This window comes from Phocoena sinus, chromosome 3, assembly GCF_008692025.1.
Source record: "Phocoena sinus isolate mPhoSin1 chromosome 3, mPhoSin1.pri, whole genome shotgun sequence".
NCBI lineage: Eukaryota > Metazoa > Chordata > Mammalia > Artiodactyla > Phocoenidae > Phocoena > Phocoena sinus.
Window position 1 is genome coordinate 143,394,251 of NC_045765.1, and position 15,753 is coordinate 143,410,003.

The 15,753-nt window shown below is 34.1% G+C and overlaps 1 protein-coding gene across 4 annotated transcripts in view; it reads right to left on the reverse strand.

The window, feature by feature from the left end:
• Positions 1 to 15,753, reverse strand: part of NIPBL (NIPBL cohesin loading factor) — a 197,335-nt gene that overhangs the window by 62,286 nt on the left and 119,296 nt on the right. For all 4 annotated transcript variants that reach the window (XM_032625187.1, XM_032625189.1, XM_032625188.1 and 1 more), the window contains 6 exons: positions 10,603 to 10,785; positions 6,051 to 6,245; positions 5,743 to 5,814; positions 5,557 to 5,646; positions 3,869 to 3,972; positions 431 to 517 (listed from right to left, as the gene is read on the reverse strand). In XM_032625187.1, the coding sequence (XP_032481078.1) occupies positions 431 to 517; positions 3,869 to 3,972; positions 5,557 to 5,646; positions 5,743 to 5,814; positions 6,051 to 6,245; positions 10,603 to 10,785 (731 nt within the window). The remainder of the gene's footprint in view (positions 1 to 430; positions 518 to 3,868; positions 3,973 to 5,556; positions 5,647 to 5,742; positions 5,815 to 6,050; positions 6,246 to 10,602; positions 10,786 to 15,753) is intronic.

Here is a 15,753-nt window from a genome sequence, read left to right on the forward strand (position 1 = left end):
AGGATTAACATTTTAGGATACATTAGGAAATCACCATAAGGTTTCCAACTATTTATTTCTCCAGGGAAGTTCAAGGAAAAGAATTACTACCTACTAACATTTTATAAATGAAAAGACATTTTAAACACTCATCCACTTACAAAAGGAAGAGCATAATGTAAGATTAAAGAATGGTCTTTTGAATTGAATGAATTTACATCTGTTACTATTCATATTTATATCAAAGCTGTGAATTGATAATGTGTAACATTAATTTTAAACAGCTAAAAATCCAATTCTAACTGCAAGGCTAAATGTGAACTAGTAAATGTGGTAACAAGCTCAAATTACTGAAATTTGGAACTTTCCCTATAAATCAAAGTTCCATATGAAAAATGTTACATCTTAACAATAGAAAGGGTAAAATTAACAACATGGATCTTAAACTTACATGATTTAACAAAGTGGAGAGCTTTGACCCATCTTGAATATTCTTCTCCAAGATATTTAGGACTTTCACAGTTTTGTCAGTGGAAAGCTAAAATTGAAGCATAAATTCTCTCATCAATCATTGGTAAATGTAATAAATTATTCAAGAACTATTCTGTACAATTATTCCCTTTGGCCAATGGAATATACAGCATTAACACCCTCTTAAAGAGTGGAAAAATAAAACTCTCCTACTTAGATCCTCTACTAAAATCTGATTATGTAGAGAACTTAATTACTTGTTTTTGAAAGACAGATAGCAAACACAGAATGGGCACATATGTATGTTACTAACTCAAATCTTACCACACAGCTAGTTAAGACTGAATTTGTTCTGATGTCTGTCCCCTTGCTCTTATGAAAGTGACACTGAACATGCATACGAACACACAGGCACAAACACACACTCTCTAAACATTTCATCTGTTGAATTAATTATAACATGGTTTCCACACTACAATGTTATTTAGCGGGTGTCTTAAAATCCCAGGTAATATTTTGAATAACAGAAGCCTGAATCTGAGAATGATAAAAGTTACAAATGTGATGACACTGCTTTATTTGGTAGAAATTTTTCTTATTTTTAAAATAACTGTTTCATTTCTTACAAATAATGTTTCCTATATTTAAAAACTTAATAGTTGATTTAGAGGTTCTGCGAGGAAGCAACTGTTACTCATTCCCTTGACTGAACAGGTCTCCTTTTAGACTCTTATGCAGCTAGGACACTTACTGGAATCAGCCAGAAGAGTCAAATGGGAGCATCAACAGAATAACCTGACATTAAGTACATTTTGATTATTTGTATGCTGGCTTACAGAAAAAATTTCCTCCAAATATTGCTTTAGATAATTTCACAACAGATTAAACTACTGAGACTTTAGGTAAACCGTCCATGCTTTGAAAATATTCAGCAAATTCACCTTTTGAAATAGAAATATTAGCTACATGTAACTATAGAACTTATGAAATAAAACCTATGATTGGCATTGGCACTTCAGAAAACTGAAGCCATATTCCTGTATACAAAAGAAATCAACATATTCCTCATTGCACACAGTAATAGCAATGTAAACTAATAGTACATTAATTCTTGGTTAATTATGTGATATGTCTGTATAGCTTTAAAAACCAAACTCAAGGAACCTTTGTGCACTGTTGGTAGGAATGTAAATTGGTGCTGCCACTATGGAAAACCGGTATGGAGGCTCCGCAAAAAAAATAAAAATAGAACTACCATATAATCAAACAATTCCACTTCTGGGTACATATCTGAAGAAAACAAAAACACTAACTTCATAAGCTATATGCACCCCCATGTTCAGTAGAGCATTATTTACGACAGCTGAGACATGGAAGCAACCAAAGTGTCCACTCCACTGGTAGATGAATGGATAAAGAAAATGTGGTGTGTGTGTGTGTGTGTGTGTGTGTGTGTGTGTGTGTGTGTGTGTGTGTGTATTCAGCCATGAAAAAGAAGGAAATCTTGCCATTTGCAACAACATGGATGGAACTTGATGGCATTATGCTAAGAGAAGTCAGACAGAGAAAGATAAATGCCATTATGATCTCACCTATATGTGGAATCTAAAAAAAAAGAATTCATAGATATAAAGAACACATTGGTGGTTGCTAAAGGTGGGAAGTGGGGGTGGGTGAAGTTGGTGAAGGTGGTCAAAAGGTACAAATTTCCAGTTATGAGATAAGTACGTCCTGGGAATATGATGTACAGCACAGTGACTATAGGTAATAATACTGCAGTTTTTTTTCCAAGTTGCTAAGAGAATAGAACTTAAAGGTCTCATCATAAGAAAAAATCTGTAACTATGTGTGGTGATGATGTTAACTAGATTTACCGTTGTATCATTTTGCAATACATACAAATATTGAATTGTTACCTTGTACACCTGAAACTAATATAAATGAATACAAAATGAGTAAGTGATTATATCTTAACTTTGGAAAAAAACATTAAAATATTTCCCAGTCTACTTTAAAACTCAATAAATAAGTTTAATTTGTTGAGAGGATAAATTCTTCAGGTAAATATAGTCTTCTATTAATTCTTTTACTATTCCTGGAGAACAAATCATTATCTCTACATTATAGACTAAGAAACTTTGGACTTAAGAGTAGATAATTGTGTATAAGAGGAGACTGATTAGAAGATGAGGAGAGAGGATTTGTCTTGAAATTATATTTGCATAGCAATCATGCAGTGGTTTAGGGGGTGACTGGTAGCTCATAAAGATTATGGGAAGCTAGCTCTTGATGCTGTCACTATTGTTTTAAGTTATTATTAATGAAAAAATATTCTACTATTCCATTAGTGTAATGAGACTAACTCAGCAACAGAGAGCTCAGAGGAAAGACAACTCACAAAAGTCATTATAAAGCCTACAGCAATGAGGTTCTGTACTTATTAACAATTAATGTGTTAACAGACATAGAGAACAGACTTGTGGTTGCCAAGGGGGTGGGGGAGTGGGGAAGGGAAGGACTGGGAGTTTGGGATTTGCAGATGCAAGCTATTATATATAGGATGGATAAACAACAAGGTATATAGCACAGGGAACTATAGTCAATATCCTGTGATAAACTATTAATGGAAAAGAATCTGAAAAAGAATATATATAGATGTATAACTGAATCACTTTGCTGTACAGCAGAAACTAACACATTGTAAATCAACTATACGTCAATAAATAAACTAAAAAAAACCCCAACAATTAATGTGTTAAAACCGTGGCTTTACTCTTTCACCAGTGTAAATGGCTAAAGGAAATGTCAAAGAAAAATTTAGTGTATTTCTGCATTTAAATAATCTAAATATGTGAGACAATGAAAAAACAAACAGTGACAAAAATCCAGGACTGTGCCTCTTTCAATGCAAAAATGATTTTCTTTAGAATGATTGCAGAATATTTCTTGGATTCAAGCTTTGTTGTTGTTTTTTTTTTTTCTTTTTTCTAAGAAATAATTCTGGGGACTTCCCTGGTGGCACAGTGGTTAAGAATCCGCCTGCCAATGCAGGGGACACAGGTTCGATCTCTGGTCTGGGAAGATCCCACATGCTGTGGAGCAACTAAGCTGTGTGCCACAACTACTGAGCCTGCGCTCTAGAGCCACAACTACTGAAGCCCACGCACCTAGAGCCCGCGCTCCTCAACGAGAGAAGCCAGTGCAATGAGAAGCCTGTGCACCACAAGGAAGACCCAATGCAACCAAAAATAAATAAATACAATAAATAAATATATTTTAAAAAAATAAATAATTCTGTTACACTCTCAGAAGGCAACCATGAATTTTCTTTTCATCATTACTTACTTTATGTAAACTTTGCAATTTACCTTTAAAACTTTAATTTCAATTAAGTTATAAATTTTACTTTAGTAGATACCTTATCCATTATACCCATTGCTTTAATTTTAGCAGATTCACTGCCAAGTTCGTTAAGTTGATGTTTTCCTAACAGCAGTTCCTGAGGAATTTCATCATCATCACCTGAAAAACCAATCCAAACACACACAGTTTAGGTAAAAGAAACAGCTCAAAATAGTAAGCTTTATTTCTTAATTTATTTATTTATTTCTTAATTTCTGGATATACAAACAGATATAAACAAACTAAAATAACATCCTAGGACGCCTCTGTAAACCTCAAGCAAACCCTGAATGAAAGGGGACAGAGGTTAAAATTAGAGCTCTGACTAAGATGGGAAGATGAGATATCTTATCTTTACTACTTTATGACCCTTCTCAACCAAACTCTCTGCCCCAGGAGGCTGACCTGTATGGACTACATCAACAGTCTCCCATGCCCTCTGGCTTCTGTTTGGGTTCAGCCAGTGGGTTGCCCTGTCAGAAGATCAAAGAGAAGGAGAGTGAGGTCAGGGTATTTATATCCCTGACTCCTTCCTTGCAAGGTCTGCTCAAGCTGCCTATGTCCTCTGACCAAAAGATTACTTCTTTTTTCACGGCAACCTATTCTACAACTTTTTTTCCTTTTCCTATTGACTGAGTTCTGTTGATTTCACTTTACCCTTGTTCCTTTGGGTGTAGGGATGGTAAAAGTTCAAAGTCTGGGTTTTGGCTGTATTCTGCCCCAATCTTTGTAATCAGTCTCTTTGTAAATAACTCCTTCTCAGATTATCCTAACTTGAGAGTGCCATATGACTTCCTGTTGGGATCTTAAATGACATGTAAGACAGTTTCCCAGCACAGAATTGGAAAGTTTTAGAAATGATGAGATAGATACTTCAAATAATGGGGAAATGCATTAATGATACTTAGGCAAGTAACTGTCACAAAAACAAATACTTTTAAAATAAAGGGTAATATACCTTTTAATGCATTTTCAAATAGATGTACTAATATCAGAATTATTGTACGTCATCTAGCTTTTGTATAAATTAGTGTTTGTATCTACTGAAAGTGGCATAAAATTGTTGAGAGTAGCTCTAAACACTGTAAGCAGTGTTTTTTATAAGCCTAACGCCTTTAGATCTATAGATACGAACTTTACATATTACCGTAAATGTAATGTTACACTAATCCTACTGTATTGATTGCTTTTCTATTTTGTTTTCCATATTAGATTCTGTATTACTTAAAGCCAGAGGTTGGGGTATTTATCTCTGCACCTCTTGCACTTAACATACTACTGACAAACAGCAATTATTTAATAAATATTGGCTTTTAGAATAAATTAAATATGTTCCTATTTCTACATCTTTACTCATATTAGTACCCATCTTATCTAGGGCCCATTCAAGTTTCATCTGCATAAAGGCTTTACTAATTACTCTAACCTACTGTGGTAGCTACACTCTCAGGACTCTTAAAAAAAACACTATCAACACAACTAATTTAATACTTGATTTTTATACCAAAGTTTTCAGTTACTTGATAACACAGACTAGACTTGACTCCACAGCTAGGTTTCAAGTTTCTTAAGAGCACAGACCATGCCTCTGTACTCTGTATCCACTAGAGTAACTGGCAGAAAGCTTAACACATAGGTAAATCAATATATCTTAAATTCAGTTTATATTTAGAGGTAAACAAATATATTTTAAAATGATTTTACCAAATGCAGTAAAATCCATATCTTCTAAATTATCCAAAATATTCTCTATTGAGGCTGTGAATCTCTTAAAAGTTGAAGAATCCATCATTTCTGGAACAGAGGAAAAGAAACCCAAAACTTATTATCCACATTCCAAGTAGAAAACTGAAGTTGAAGACTATGAATAAAGACAAACTAAAATGTTACCTTCAGGTGTTAATTTTGGTTCATAAGCTTTCCGCTTCTTCTGTTTTTCTTTTTTCTTCATTTTTCTAGCAACTAAAATGAACAAAAAGAAATACTGAAATGCAGTAATTACAACTTAAAATATATGTATTTGTTTCACTTTCTTCCTGAACATTAAATACTTTAACAATAATCATTGCCAATCCAAACTTTTGTCTTGATTAAAAATTAGTTATTAGTCCATAAAAAAGGTATAAAAATTCTTTAAAGTTAAAGCCCTAAATTTAAAACCAGCTTATGTAAGAAATCCGTTGACACTGATGAATTACCCTCACTAAGGCTGGGAGGAGGAGAATAATCTTCCATGTCAGAATCTGACGGGCTTCGGTTTCGATAACGACCACCTGAACTCCTTCTTCCTTCATGAGAATGGCCACTTCTCCTATGATCCCCAGAGCTTCTTCTGTCACGCTCTTCATATTCCCAAGCTTTATCATCATCTTTTTTATGTCGTTTCCTAGAGGCTAGAAGCAAATCCCCATGACAAATAATTTACCTCATTTAAAAGACTATTAAAACTTGTACTTTAAAATGAATTACATGGAAGAAAAAATCTTCATTGTGTGGGTCTAGGAAATTCTGAATCATTCTGTTTAAGCAGAAATATAAATTGTGGTACAGAAATGGTATCACTTATTTTAGCATTTATCTAGATTTAGAAAATTTTACATGAAATGGGTTTGCTAATAAATGTAGATAGGAATGTTCTGGGAATTAAGCCACAGTGCTCATTTCAAAGAGGTATTCAGTGAGTCAGTAAAGATAATATCTAAACTTCAGGGTTAATTAAGACATATAAAACAAACTTTATCTAGAGTTTGGATAAAAACCACAAACACCTTTAAGCATTTGGATTGTTAATGGGGAGTGGGGTTTGGAGGAAAAGTAAACTTTTGAGAAAGTGTTACAGAATGTGGGTAACCACGCATACTGTCAATTAACAGCCAAGTTAAGCCCACAACTCAGCTATAAATTCAACAAACTCTGATAACCTAACATCACAAACTACAAAGAATAAACCTGTATAGTTGTAAATACTCATATATTGAATTCAGTTCTCCAACAATATACTTGCTTAAACCCAAGGAGACAACTTGTGAGCTTATGCATGCTAGGTAAGCATATTTATGTATGTTACCTTCAATCCCTTCCCCATTCTTCCAGAGGTATAAGCATTCTGCTAAAATCATCAGTACTGACAGGAGCCTCTAGGCAGAACTGGCAAACAGAGCTCATCTGACACATCAACTCTGATCAACTGGTAGTAGCTGCCTAAAGCATAATGTTGAGAATAATTCTGAGTCCTGAGACAAAGCACTATATTTCAGCAAGAAAGACTGATTAGAAATGCCTGTCCAGTGAGAAATGGAGGGAATACAAGTGAAAAATATTTACTATACCTGCTCTAGAGTATAAGCACTACCACGTTAAAACCAGGATAGAGAACTGATATGTTCTACATCTTGGGATCATACACTGGTTGTTGGAGTGACCACTTGTTGCTGACAGTGAATTACTTTCTAGTCTGTTAATCTGAATCTGACTCCCTTGCTTTCTTGTGACTCGCTTCTATTCTGAATCCTTAACTATGACAAATACCCAAGTATTTAAGACAAAACTCTTGCTTGAGTCCCTAGTCCCCTATTTGGCTTAGATTTAAGGATGCCAACCTTTGGCCCATGCACTCTATGCTTATGCCGATGTCCTTCTGTGTGGGTAATCAATGTCTATACCTTGGCTAATCTTACCTTTATATGCTGCCCTAGTTATTCCTATTCAAGAATCTACTGACAGCATGGCAAAGATAATTTTGTTTCCTCTTCTTTGTGGTCATAGGTTTGGCATAGCAAGAGGACGAATGTAAATGGATGTATTTAAATCTTCAGTGATTTTCTTCATAATTAGGCAAAAATCTGACTATGAAATATATGAAGGAGAGGCAGGATTTCCCCCCTTTTTATAATTAGTGTGCCCTGGAACATTCTCTTAGTGAGGGGTTGTCTGCTATACTAATAAAAGTAGGTGTGTATGCATGTGTCAGAGAAAACAGGTCGTTTATGTATAGCATTCACTAAACGTTTTTCAACAAGTACCGAAATACCCACTTTGAGGAATGACAACTAACAAGCAAACTTGTTCAGAAAGTAGTATTCTATGACCTCAAATATGACCTAGTTAGTCTTTTTTAATTTTAATTAATTTCATAAGAAATTTATTCAATCCTTTAATTCTATGAGTAGAAATGCTTGAAAAACCTTATGGTTAGCAAGTACATACAATATGCTGTATCGGTGGTAATTTTTATAGGTCTTGGAGATTTTTTTTTCACATTCATTAAACTAAGCAATTTGGAAAAAAAAGGAACGGCAAATTAAGGAAAAAAAGAAACACAACGTCTATGATACTCTGTATGCTGCAATAAGGTTCTATCAGGATCCCATTCATTATGACTCGTCTGTTCATTCTCTACATGTCTTGTTACCCTGGAAGAAGCAGGGGAAGAATTCAACAGAGAGGGTATGTAAAATATGACTTAGGTGTTTTCCACCCTAACCCTTCCAAATTTCACCTGTATGTCTCTTTAGCTTCTCTATCTCCCCTCCTCCTTCCCCAGCAAACCCAGAGACTTTGTAATTGTGCTATGACTATCCAAATCTTTGTGGCCGAACTTTCAAAGTTAACCCTCAATAGTTCCCCTATCTTTCCCCCTTTCTCTCCGTAGTTTTTAGATTTTTAGGGAAACCAGTTTGATTAAACTGCAATAAAATTTTGTTTCAAAAAAGGTCTCTCTCTCTCAAATCAGGATAATGCTTGCTACTTATGTTCTCATAATATTTTTATACATTTTGTATTGTACTCTATTTTTATTACATTATTTTGGTGTGGTATATGGCTATTTGGTTGTTTATGTCAGCTTCTTTCATCACTCATTTCAGTGGCCTCAGAGTCAACTTTTCTATAGTTACTTGTACAGAAATAAACCCCCCCAAACCAGGGAACTATATTCTAAGGTCTCTTGAAAAACCCAGAGAAACTTCCCTTTTTCCTAGCAGGGGCTGAAGCTAAGGTTTCCCTAACTAATATTAGCTTTCAATATTTTGGGGCATAGATCCATGGCTTTTTAAGATGTAATTATGTGCTCCCGTAAGATGAGACAATATCTCTCATCACAGAAAGCAAAGAACAGAGGTTGCAAAGAGGAACAAACATGAGGCATGTGTGGCTCTCTCCTCTATTTTACATTTGGTGGGCTTTTCTGATTATGCTACCTTTTTACTTAACTGTGAGGTAGCTACAACTTCTCATCAGCTTAGCAATGCAGGCAGCCACTCTCAATTAACTGGAGTTGAAGTGTGATTTGAAATCAGTCTGCAATTAGGAACTCCTTTTTTAGTTATTCCTTTTAGAAATGGGTGAGGTATCAGGGGAAGGAAGGAAAGTGAAGCAGAGGCATGTATATAAAGGGAGTGAGTTTCTAGACATCAGAACTCCTTACTCTTCTCTCTTTCCAGATCGTATGTTCCCGTATGAACAAAATGTTTGATTATATAAAAATATAGCTTTAGCCATTGAATATACTGCATGTAAATACATCTCATGATAATACAAATTATAACACTTATACATATAATTAATGTCAGATTAATTTTGCCATATTTTATTTCAATGTTAAACTTTGTTCAGATTTGTTCAGTATTCATATCTACTGCTCATAGCTCAAAAGGCTCACAATTTTGAGAAGATTAGAGTAAACGAACATAGATTAAAAACTCTGGAGGTGAAGGGCTTCAATCAGCGATATACATAAAATGGCAGCATGCATCTGTCCTTCCTGCCCTTGCTTGTCACACCTCAATCTACAGAAACTAGGTGGAACAGGTAGAAACCACTGTAAGTCTTCCCACTTCTTTTGGTCATAATGACTAAGTCAGTTGGCACACAAGTGAAGAATCTCCCATAGTCTGTTTCCACTGAATGTCGTTTAAGTCAACAAGGTTGCTGACCCCTCTTGGCTAGGCTCAATTCTCTTGCTCCAGTAGAAGGAAGATAGGGATAAAGAGAAGAACTTTTTCAGTGGACCAGTAGGAAGACAGGCGAGGTATAGCAAGTCTAGTGCAAAGACAGGTGATCACAGTGTTGTAGAGACGGTAGCTGTGTAGTGAAGAAGCCAGCTCTGAAAACAGTGAAACAAGGGAGGAATTCCAGGACACAGATGGGCAAAAAGGAGAAGCCAGGTCCAAACCAAACAGATAATTGGCAATGTGGCTAATCCATTCATAATTAGTGATAGTATGGTTAAAATATTCTTCATCTGGCTATCTCCTACGTGTCCTTCAAGACTCAACTCAAGTGTCACCTCTTCCAGTAAGCGTTCTCTGAACCCCAGTATAATTTTGATTGCCAATCCAATGTGTCTCCCACAGCACCCTGGATTTACTATTATCATTGCACTCTTCTCACTGTACTACAATTGTTTACATATTTCCCCCATTAGACTGAAGGCTCTTCAAAGATAGGGGCCACATCCTATTTGTTATATTTTTATTCTCACTGCCTAGCAGATAGTACGAGCTCAATAAATGTTTGCTAAATGCATATAGAGGCATACTTGTGTTATTCTGACACTAATTATAACTCATTAAAAATTTTTTTCTTGGTGCCAACTGATCTCATCTTTCACACATTTTTAAGTATAAAGAAAAATACTTGCTATACTATATTATGATCACGGTACTCTTGCTAACCCCCCAAAATTATAAATGAAACAAACATATCAATCTGCTTTTTAATTCTAAAGTAATAATAAAGTTATATACTTACATTCAAAAGCTTCATCACTATCATTATCTTCATCTGAACTGATTTCAGCATATTTTGGTTTCTCATTAACTGTGCTACGCTTGCGTTTATTCATTTTCACACGTTCACAAAGTGGCATGGTGGATTCAATTTCTGCCAGGAGTTCGGGGGGTAATTCTTTTAACACTGATTGATCTATACTACCTATTAATAAAAGGTAAGAAAACATATAAATCTGAAGATAAAAGGGAAATTTTAACTAAATTAAGCACAATGAAAATGAAATATTAATATTTATGTAAGTTTTCTAAGTCACTTTTGTATTTTAATAAGACACGTTCATATTTACAACTGTAACAGTCTTAACACTAAACTGATAATGCAGCTTTTAATACATGTATCATCATATAGCAACTTTTAAAATACATACTTATTATCATAGCAACGGAGGGTAGTTATATCATCAATTTTTACTACAATTAGTGCCTTCATTTGTCTGCATTGACTAAAAACTTTCTGAAACTAGAGATCCCACTTGCATTATCAGGTGTATTTGTAGGCGGGGGTACATCTCACATTCTTGGTAGCACCCAATTTGTTTTATAGAGGTCTGGAGCAGTTAGTTTGAAAGGAATGCTAATCCATCAGTACAGATGAGAAGAGTTGGAAGACACTTATCACCTCATTCTCTTCTACTTAACACTTACTTCTTATCCGCTATCATCCTGGTGGCCCTGTGCGGGGGGCTGTGACAAGAGTTTTATATGCTTCTACCCATCACTGTCTATTTGAGAGGCACGGTTAATGCCTTTACTGTTACGGAAAATTTCCTCAAACAGATAAACCAAAATATGCATTTAACTGAACATAACAGGAACATGAAAGGCAAGATAAATGGAAAACAATAATATATAAATGTCAATAACTGAAAAGAATAAATTCAAACCTGTTATGAAATAAATTCATATTTCTCCATGAAAGAGTAAAGACAGGATAAACATATATCAACAAAATATAATTAGAACTATTAACATAATATTAACTATTTAATCCTACACACATATACACAAACACACAAACTGCTGCTATGAGAAATAAATCCATAACATCCTGTTGAGAGCTTAAAAATAAAGCAGAACTAGAAAAAGTTATTTATTCAGGATAATTTGTCCTTGATGGACTAAAAGATGGACACTTTAAAACTTAACCATGCAAATCTTTGAGTGGAAGTATAAAAATTATGTCTTACCTGCTAAATTTTAAGAACTGGGAGCAAAGAGTACCTTAGTGGTTTACAGCAGGAAGTATTAGTAAACTACAATCAACATTTAAGACTAAACGTATTCAAATGATAATAAAGAATAAAAATAAATAATTCCAAAAATAAATGGGTATCTAAGACCAATTAAAAGCCTCAAGAATATACAATACTAATAATTTAAGAATATGAAACATACATTATTAATCTCAAATGAAGAATAATCCTTTCTTTGTTCATCATGAAACTTTTATTTCAACATCATGGAGTATTCAGTAACTGTTAACCTCTATTCTTCTAAGGACACGCCATAGCAACCAATTTTACCCAACAAAGAATAAACACTCGGTGACTAGTAATATTCCAAAGACTTCATGCTTGGAATTGTGACATATTCATGTTGAGTTAACTGTCTGTGTCATTTTTCAAATCATGTTACATTCTTTGTTCTGTCTTTTCTTAATTTAACTGTATCTTATCAGTGAGCTCACTTTTTAGAATATTACTAGAGGTAAAAAAATCATACTTTAGCTTTGGATTGTCAGTATCTTCAAACCCCCAAGGTAAACACATCTTCATCTCATTTAGAAGTCCTTAATGCTCTGAGCACCTCTAACTAAATATGTGGTTTTTTTTGATGGAAGGATCATGTCTTCTAGTATGTATCTTCCCCTTTCCACATGACCTATAATATTAAGTATGCATATATAGATGGTCAATAAATGATTTCTGACTCTTTGGTTCACAATTTCTTATGTTCACCTTACAGATGTACTTCCTGTATAATTTCAGAATTGCTATATTTTATACAAATGAAGACAGTTCCAACTTCCTTTTAATGGAAATTCTTTTTTGTACTACATGAAACATAACATTTGGAGTCTATAAATATGGATAACCCAAAGTATCTGCTTTTAGTTCACCAGGAGATTTTTTTTTTAAGAAGCAGATTTACCTAATTGTTATGTTCTGCCTTAAATTTCTATTCACAAAGATATGCTGACTTGATAAAATTATCATAGAATTACTCTGCAGATAAATATACACTAAATAATCAAGGGTTAAGATATGTATGGGTGCTTGCACTCTCCTTTACAATGGTTTATTATATCCCAAGACAAGGGACTCTGCTCTCTCGTTCTCTCACATCTTTTACAGTAATTGTTAACAGTCATCAGGATAATAAGGGGGTGGGATCTGTTTATAACTGAGAGGAGGTCTTAATTTAAGGAAAGAGGGATCAGGTAGACTACACCCTCTGGAAGAAAAGGATCAAGAAATAACTGAAAGGTATTGTTTTTTTTGTGATGGTTCAGGATAAAAAGAAATGATGTATAATGAGGATAATCAGGTTTAAAGTTGTCATAATTTTGGTAAAGAGGCAGAAATCCTAAGCATTAGCTAGAAGCTTGTTCAGGATTATTATTATTTTTTTTAATTTAAAAGAAGACTAGTTATTCATTTGTGGCTATGAGCATTCATCAGGGTCAAATTTGAAGCTATTCTCTTCCTGATGTTCTTTGAGAAATACTCCTGAAACTAATGTAAATCATCATTATATAATCACTATATAAAGAATGCTGTAACCTAAGAAACTGGCAAGTCTCCCTTTAAATTTTAGCCAGCACTTTTTCAAGTTGCAGATTGTGACCCATAAGCAAGTTGTGGAATCAGTTTTGTAGGTGTTGACTAGCAGTATGTTTAAAATGAAAGAGGAGATGTTAGTGTTTATGCCTGTAGTAAGGAAGGTGTTGTTATTATGTGTTTGTATGTGCCTATTAGGTCACAACATGCATCTTATTTGTCCTTAGGTCACAATCAAAACTTTATGGTTGCCATGTTTCTCAAAACAGGAATCAATTCAAATTGAAAAGGTCCTTCTAACCTTAATCTACCCAACGTTTCTTTTTTTCTTTTTTTTGGCCATGCCAGGCAGCTTGGGGGATTTTAGTTCCCTGACCAGGGATTGAACCCATGCCCCCTGCAACAGAAGCATGGAGCCCTAAACCACAGGACCGCCAGGGAATTCCCAGCCCATTGTTTCTTAAGCTACAGTTCAGTGAAAAATAAACTATAATTTAAATAATATACTCAAATCAAATTGATTCTACTCATTATAAGTTGACAGAATATTCCACTACCTTAGTGATAGAATATTCACTACCTTATGTTGATAGAATATTCACTACCTTGTATCAGAGAACTTAATTATCTACATTTTAAGTCTGATATACAAGTTGCAATACTACACTTTTGAAGCCCTGTTACAATAAAACCTTGGATTACTCAGAAATTACTCTTTTAATTATTTTTTATGTAAACCTTTCTAAAAAAGCACTTTATGCATCTTTTTTTAACAAGACAAGTTTCTTGACTCATGATCATCATTGAAAAGATCAAGTTTTCCACTTTGCTTTACATGGCAATGCCTTTAGGAGTTAATTGCTAATGCATAAGACTGTTCGAAATGATACAAAAATGATCTATGCTTTCCTTCTGAGTTCTGTAGGTCTGCTTGCAATTTGCTGAAATGTGTACACTCAGATTCTGCTAACAGTGTAGAATATATAACACACAGCAAATGGTGTTCAAATCCTTCAACCCATTATACCATCCTTGGAAAATTTATTCCAAGGAAATTTGTATAACAAAAGGTTTCTATGAAGAAAAATGTTTAGATCAGTTTATCTATTGTAATATCAGAATGTCCAACCACAGGGGAAACACAGTGGAAGAGTAAATCATATTAAGTATAATTATGAACAATGTTAGTACAGAGATAGTAAATGTAAAGAAAACAGAATGCAAAATGATAGGTATACTACATTGCACCTTTGTAAAAGATATTTGTAACAGAGGTTGAAGGAAATGAATGCTAATATTATACCAACTTGAGATGAATATTCCTAAAGAATAAAAGTTATATTTTATGGAAACAAGAAAAAGGTCAATGATTATTTGTGAGGGATTAGGAGATATTTCATGAACACAGTGGGTTTTCAACAGAGATGAGGTGGAGTGAGGTAGAGGATGGAGAACAGGGGACAAGCACTAGGAACTGGTAGCCCTTTTACAGCATTCCAGCTCTGTCTGCTCTGGACAGAGCATGATATTCAATAGGGAGAAAAAGTAGGTAAGGCCATAAAAGTAGGTAGGGTTTAGATGTTACAGTCTTTTTGAGGAGGGACAGAATCAGAATGTACTTTAGAAATGTTACTCTAGCAGTAATTTGTGGGATGGACTGGAAGGGGAAAGACATTAGAAAGGAAATCTTCTAAGAGATATTCAATATGTCTCAGGAGAAAAGTAAGTAGATGCCATGAATTTAACCATTTTCGAAAAGTGGTAATGTTACTATTATATACTTATCATGCCAAACTTTAGAAAGGAATATTTAGCTCAAAATAATATTAACTATTTAACATGTTTAAGATCACGAAGAAACCAGAAAATATGAAATCAAGAACAAAATTCACTGTTGACATCTGTTATTTAAATATTTTCATCAATTTGATCAAGTATTAAACTATGTTTATTAGCTATTCAACTAACTACTATTAATTAGGTTGAATACGTAGGGAATTTTAGCAACATTTATTTTATAATATGCTAGAAAAACATTTTCTAACAACACTAGGAATGGCATATTTCCTGATTATGTTTTTACTACTAATGGCTGTAAAACAATGTTTTAATTTTAACTAATCTACTCTTACCTTACTTCTGCCACATTGTACTCTAAATTAGCCAAATGTTTAACTTCTCTAAACTTGTAGTGCTTTTTCCTTCTGCCCTTGTGCTAAAAACACATGTGATTCCTTATTCCTCTGGATTCATATACACCTTTTTTCTTAAGAATATTACACTGTCACTGTATCTTTAGTTACCCATATTCTCCATGAGATCATAAGCTT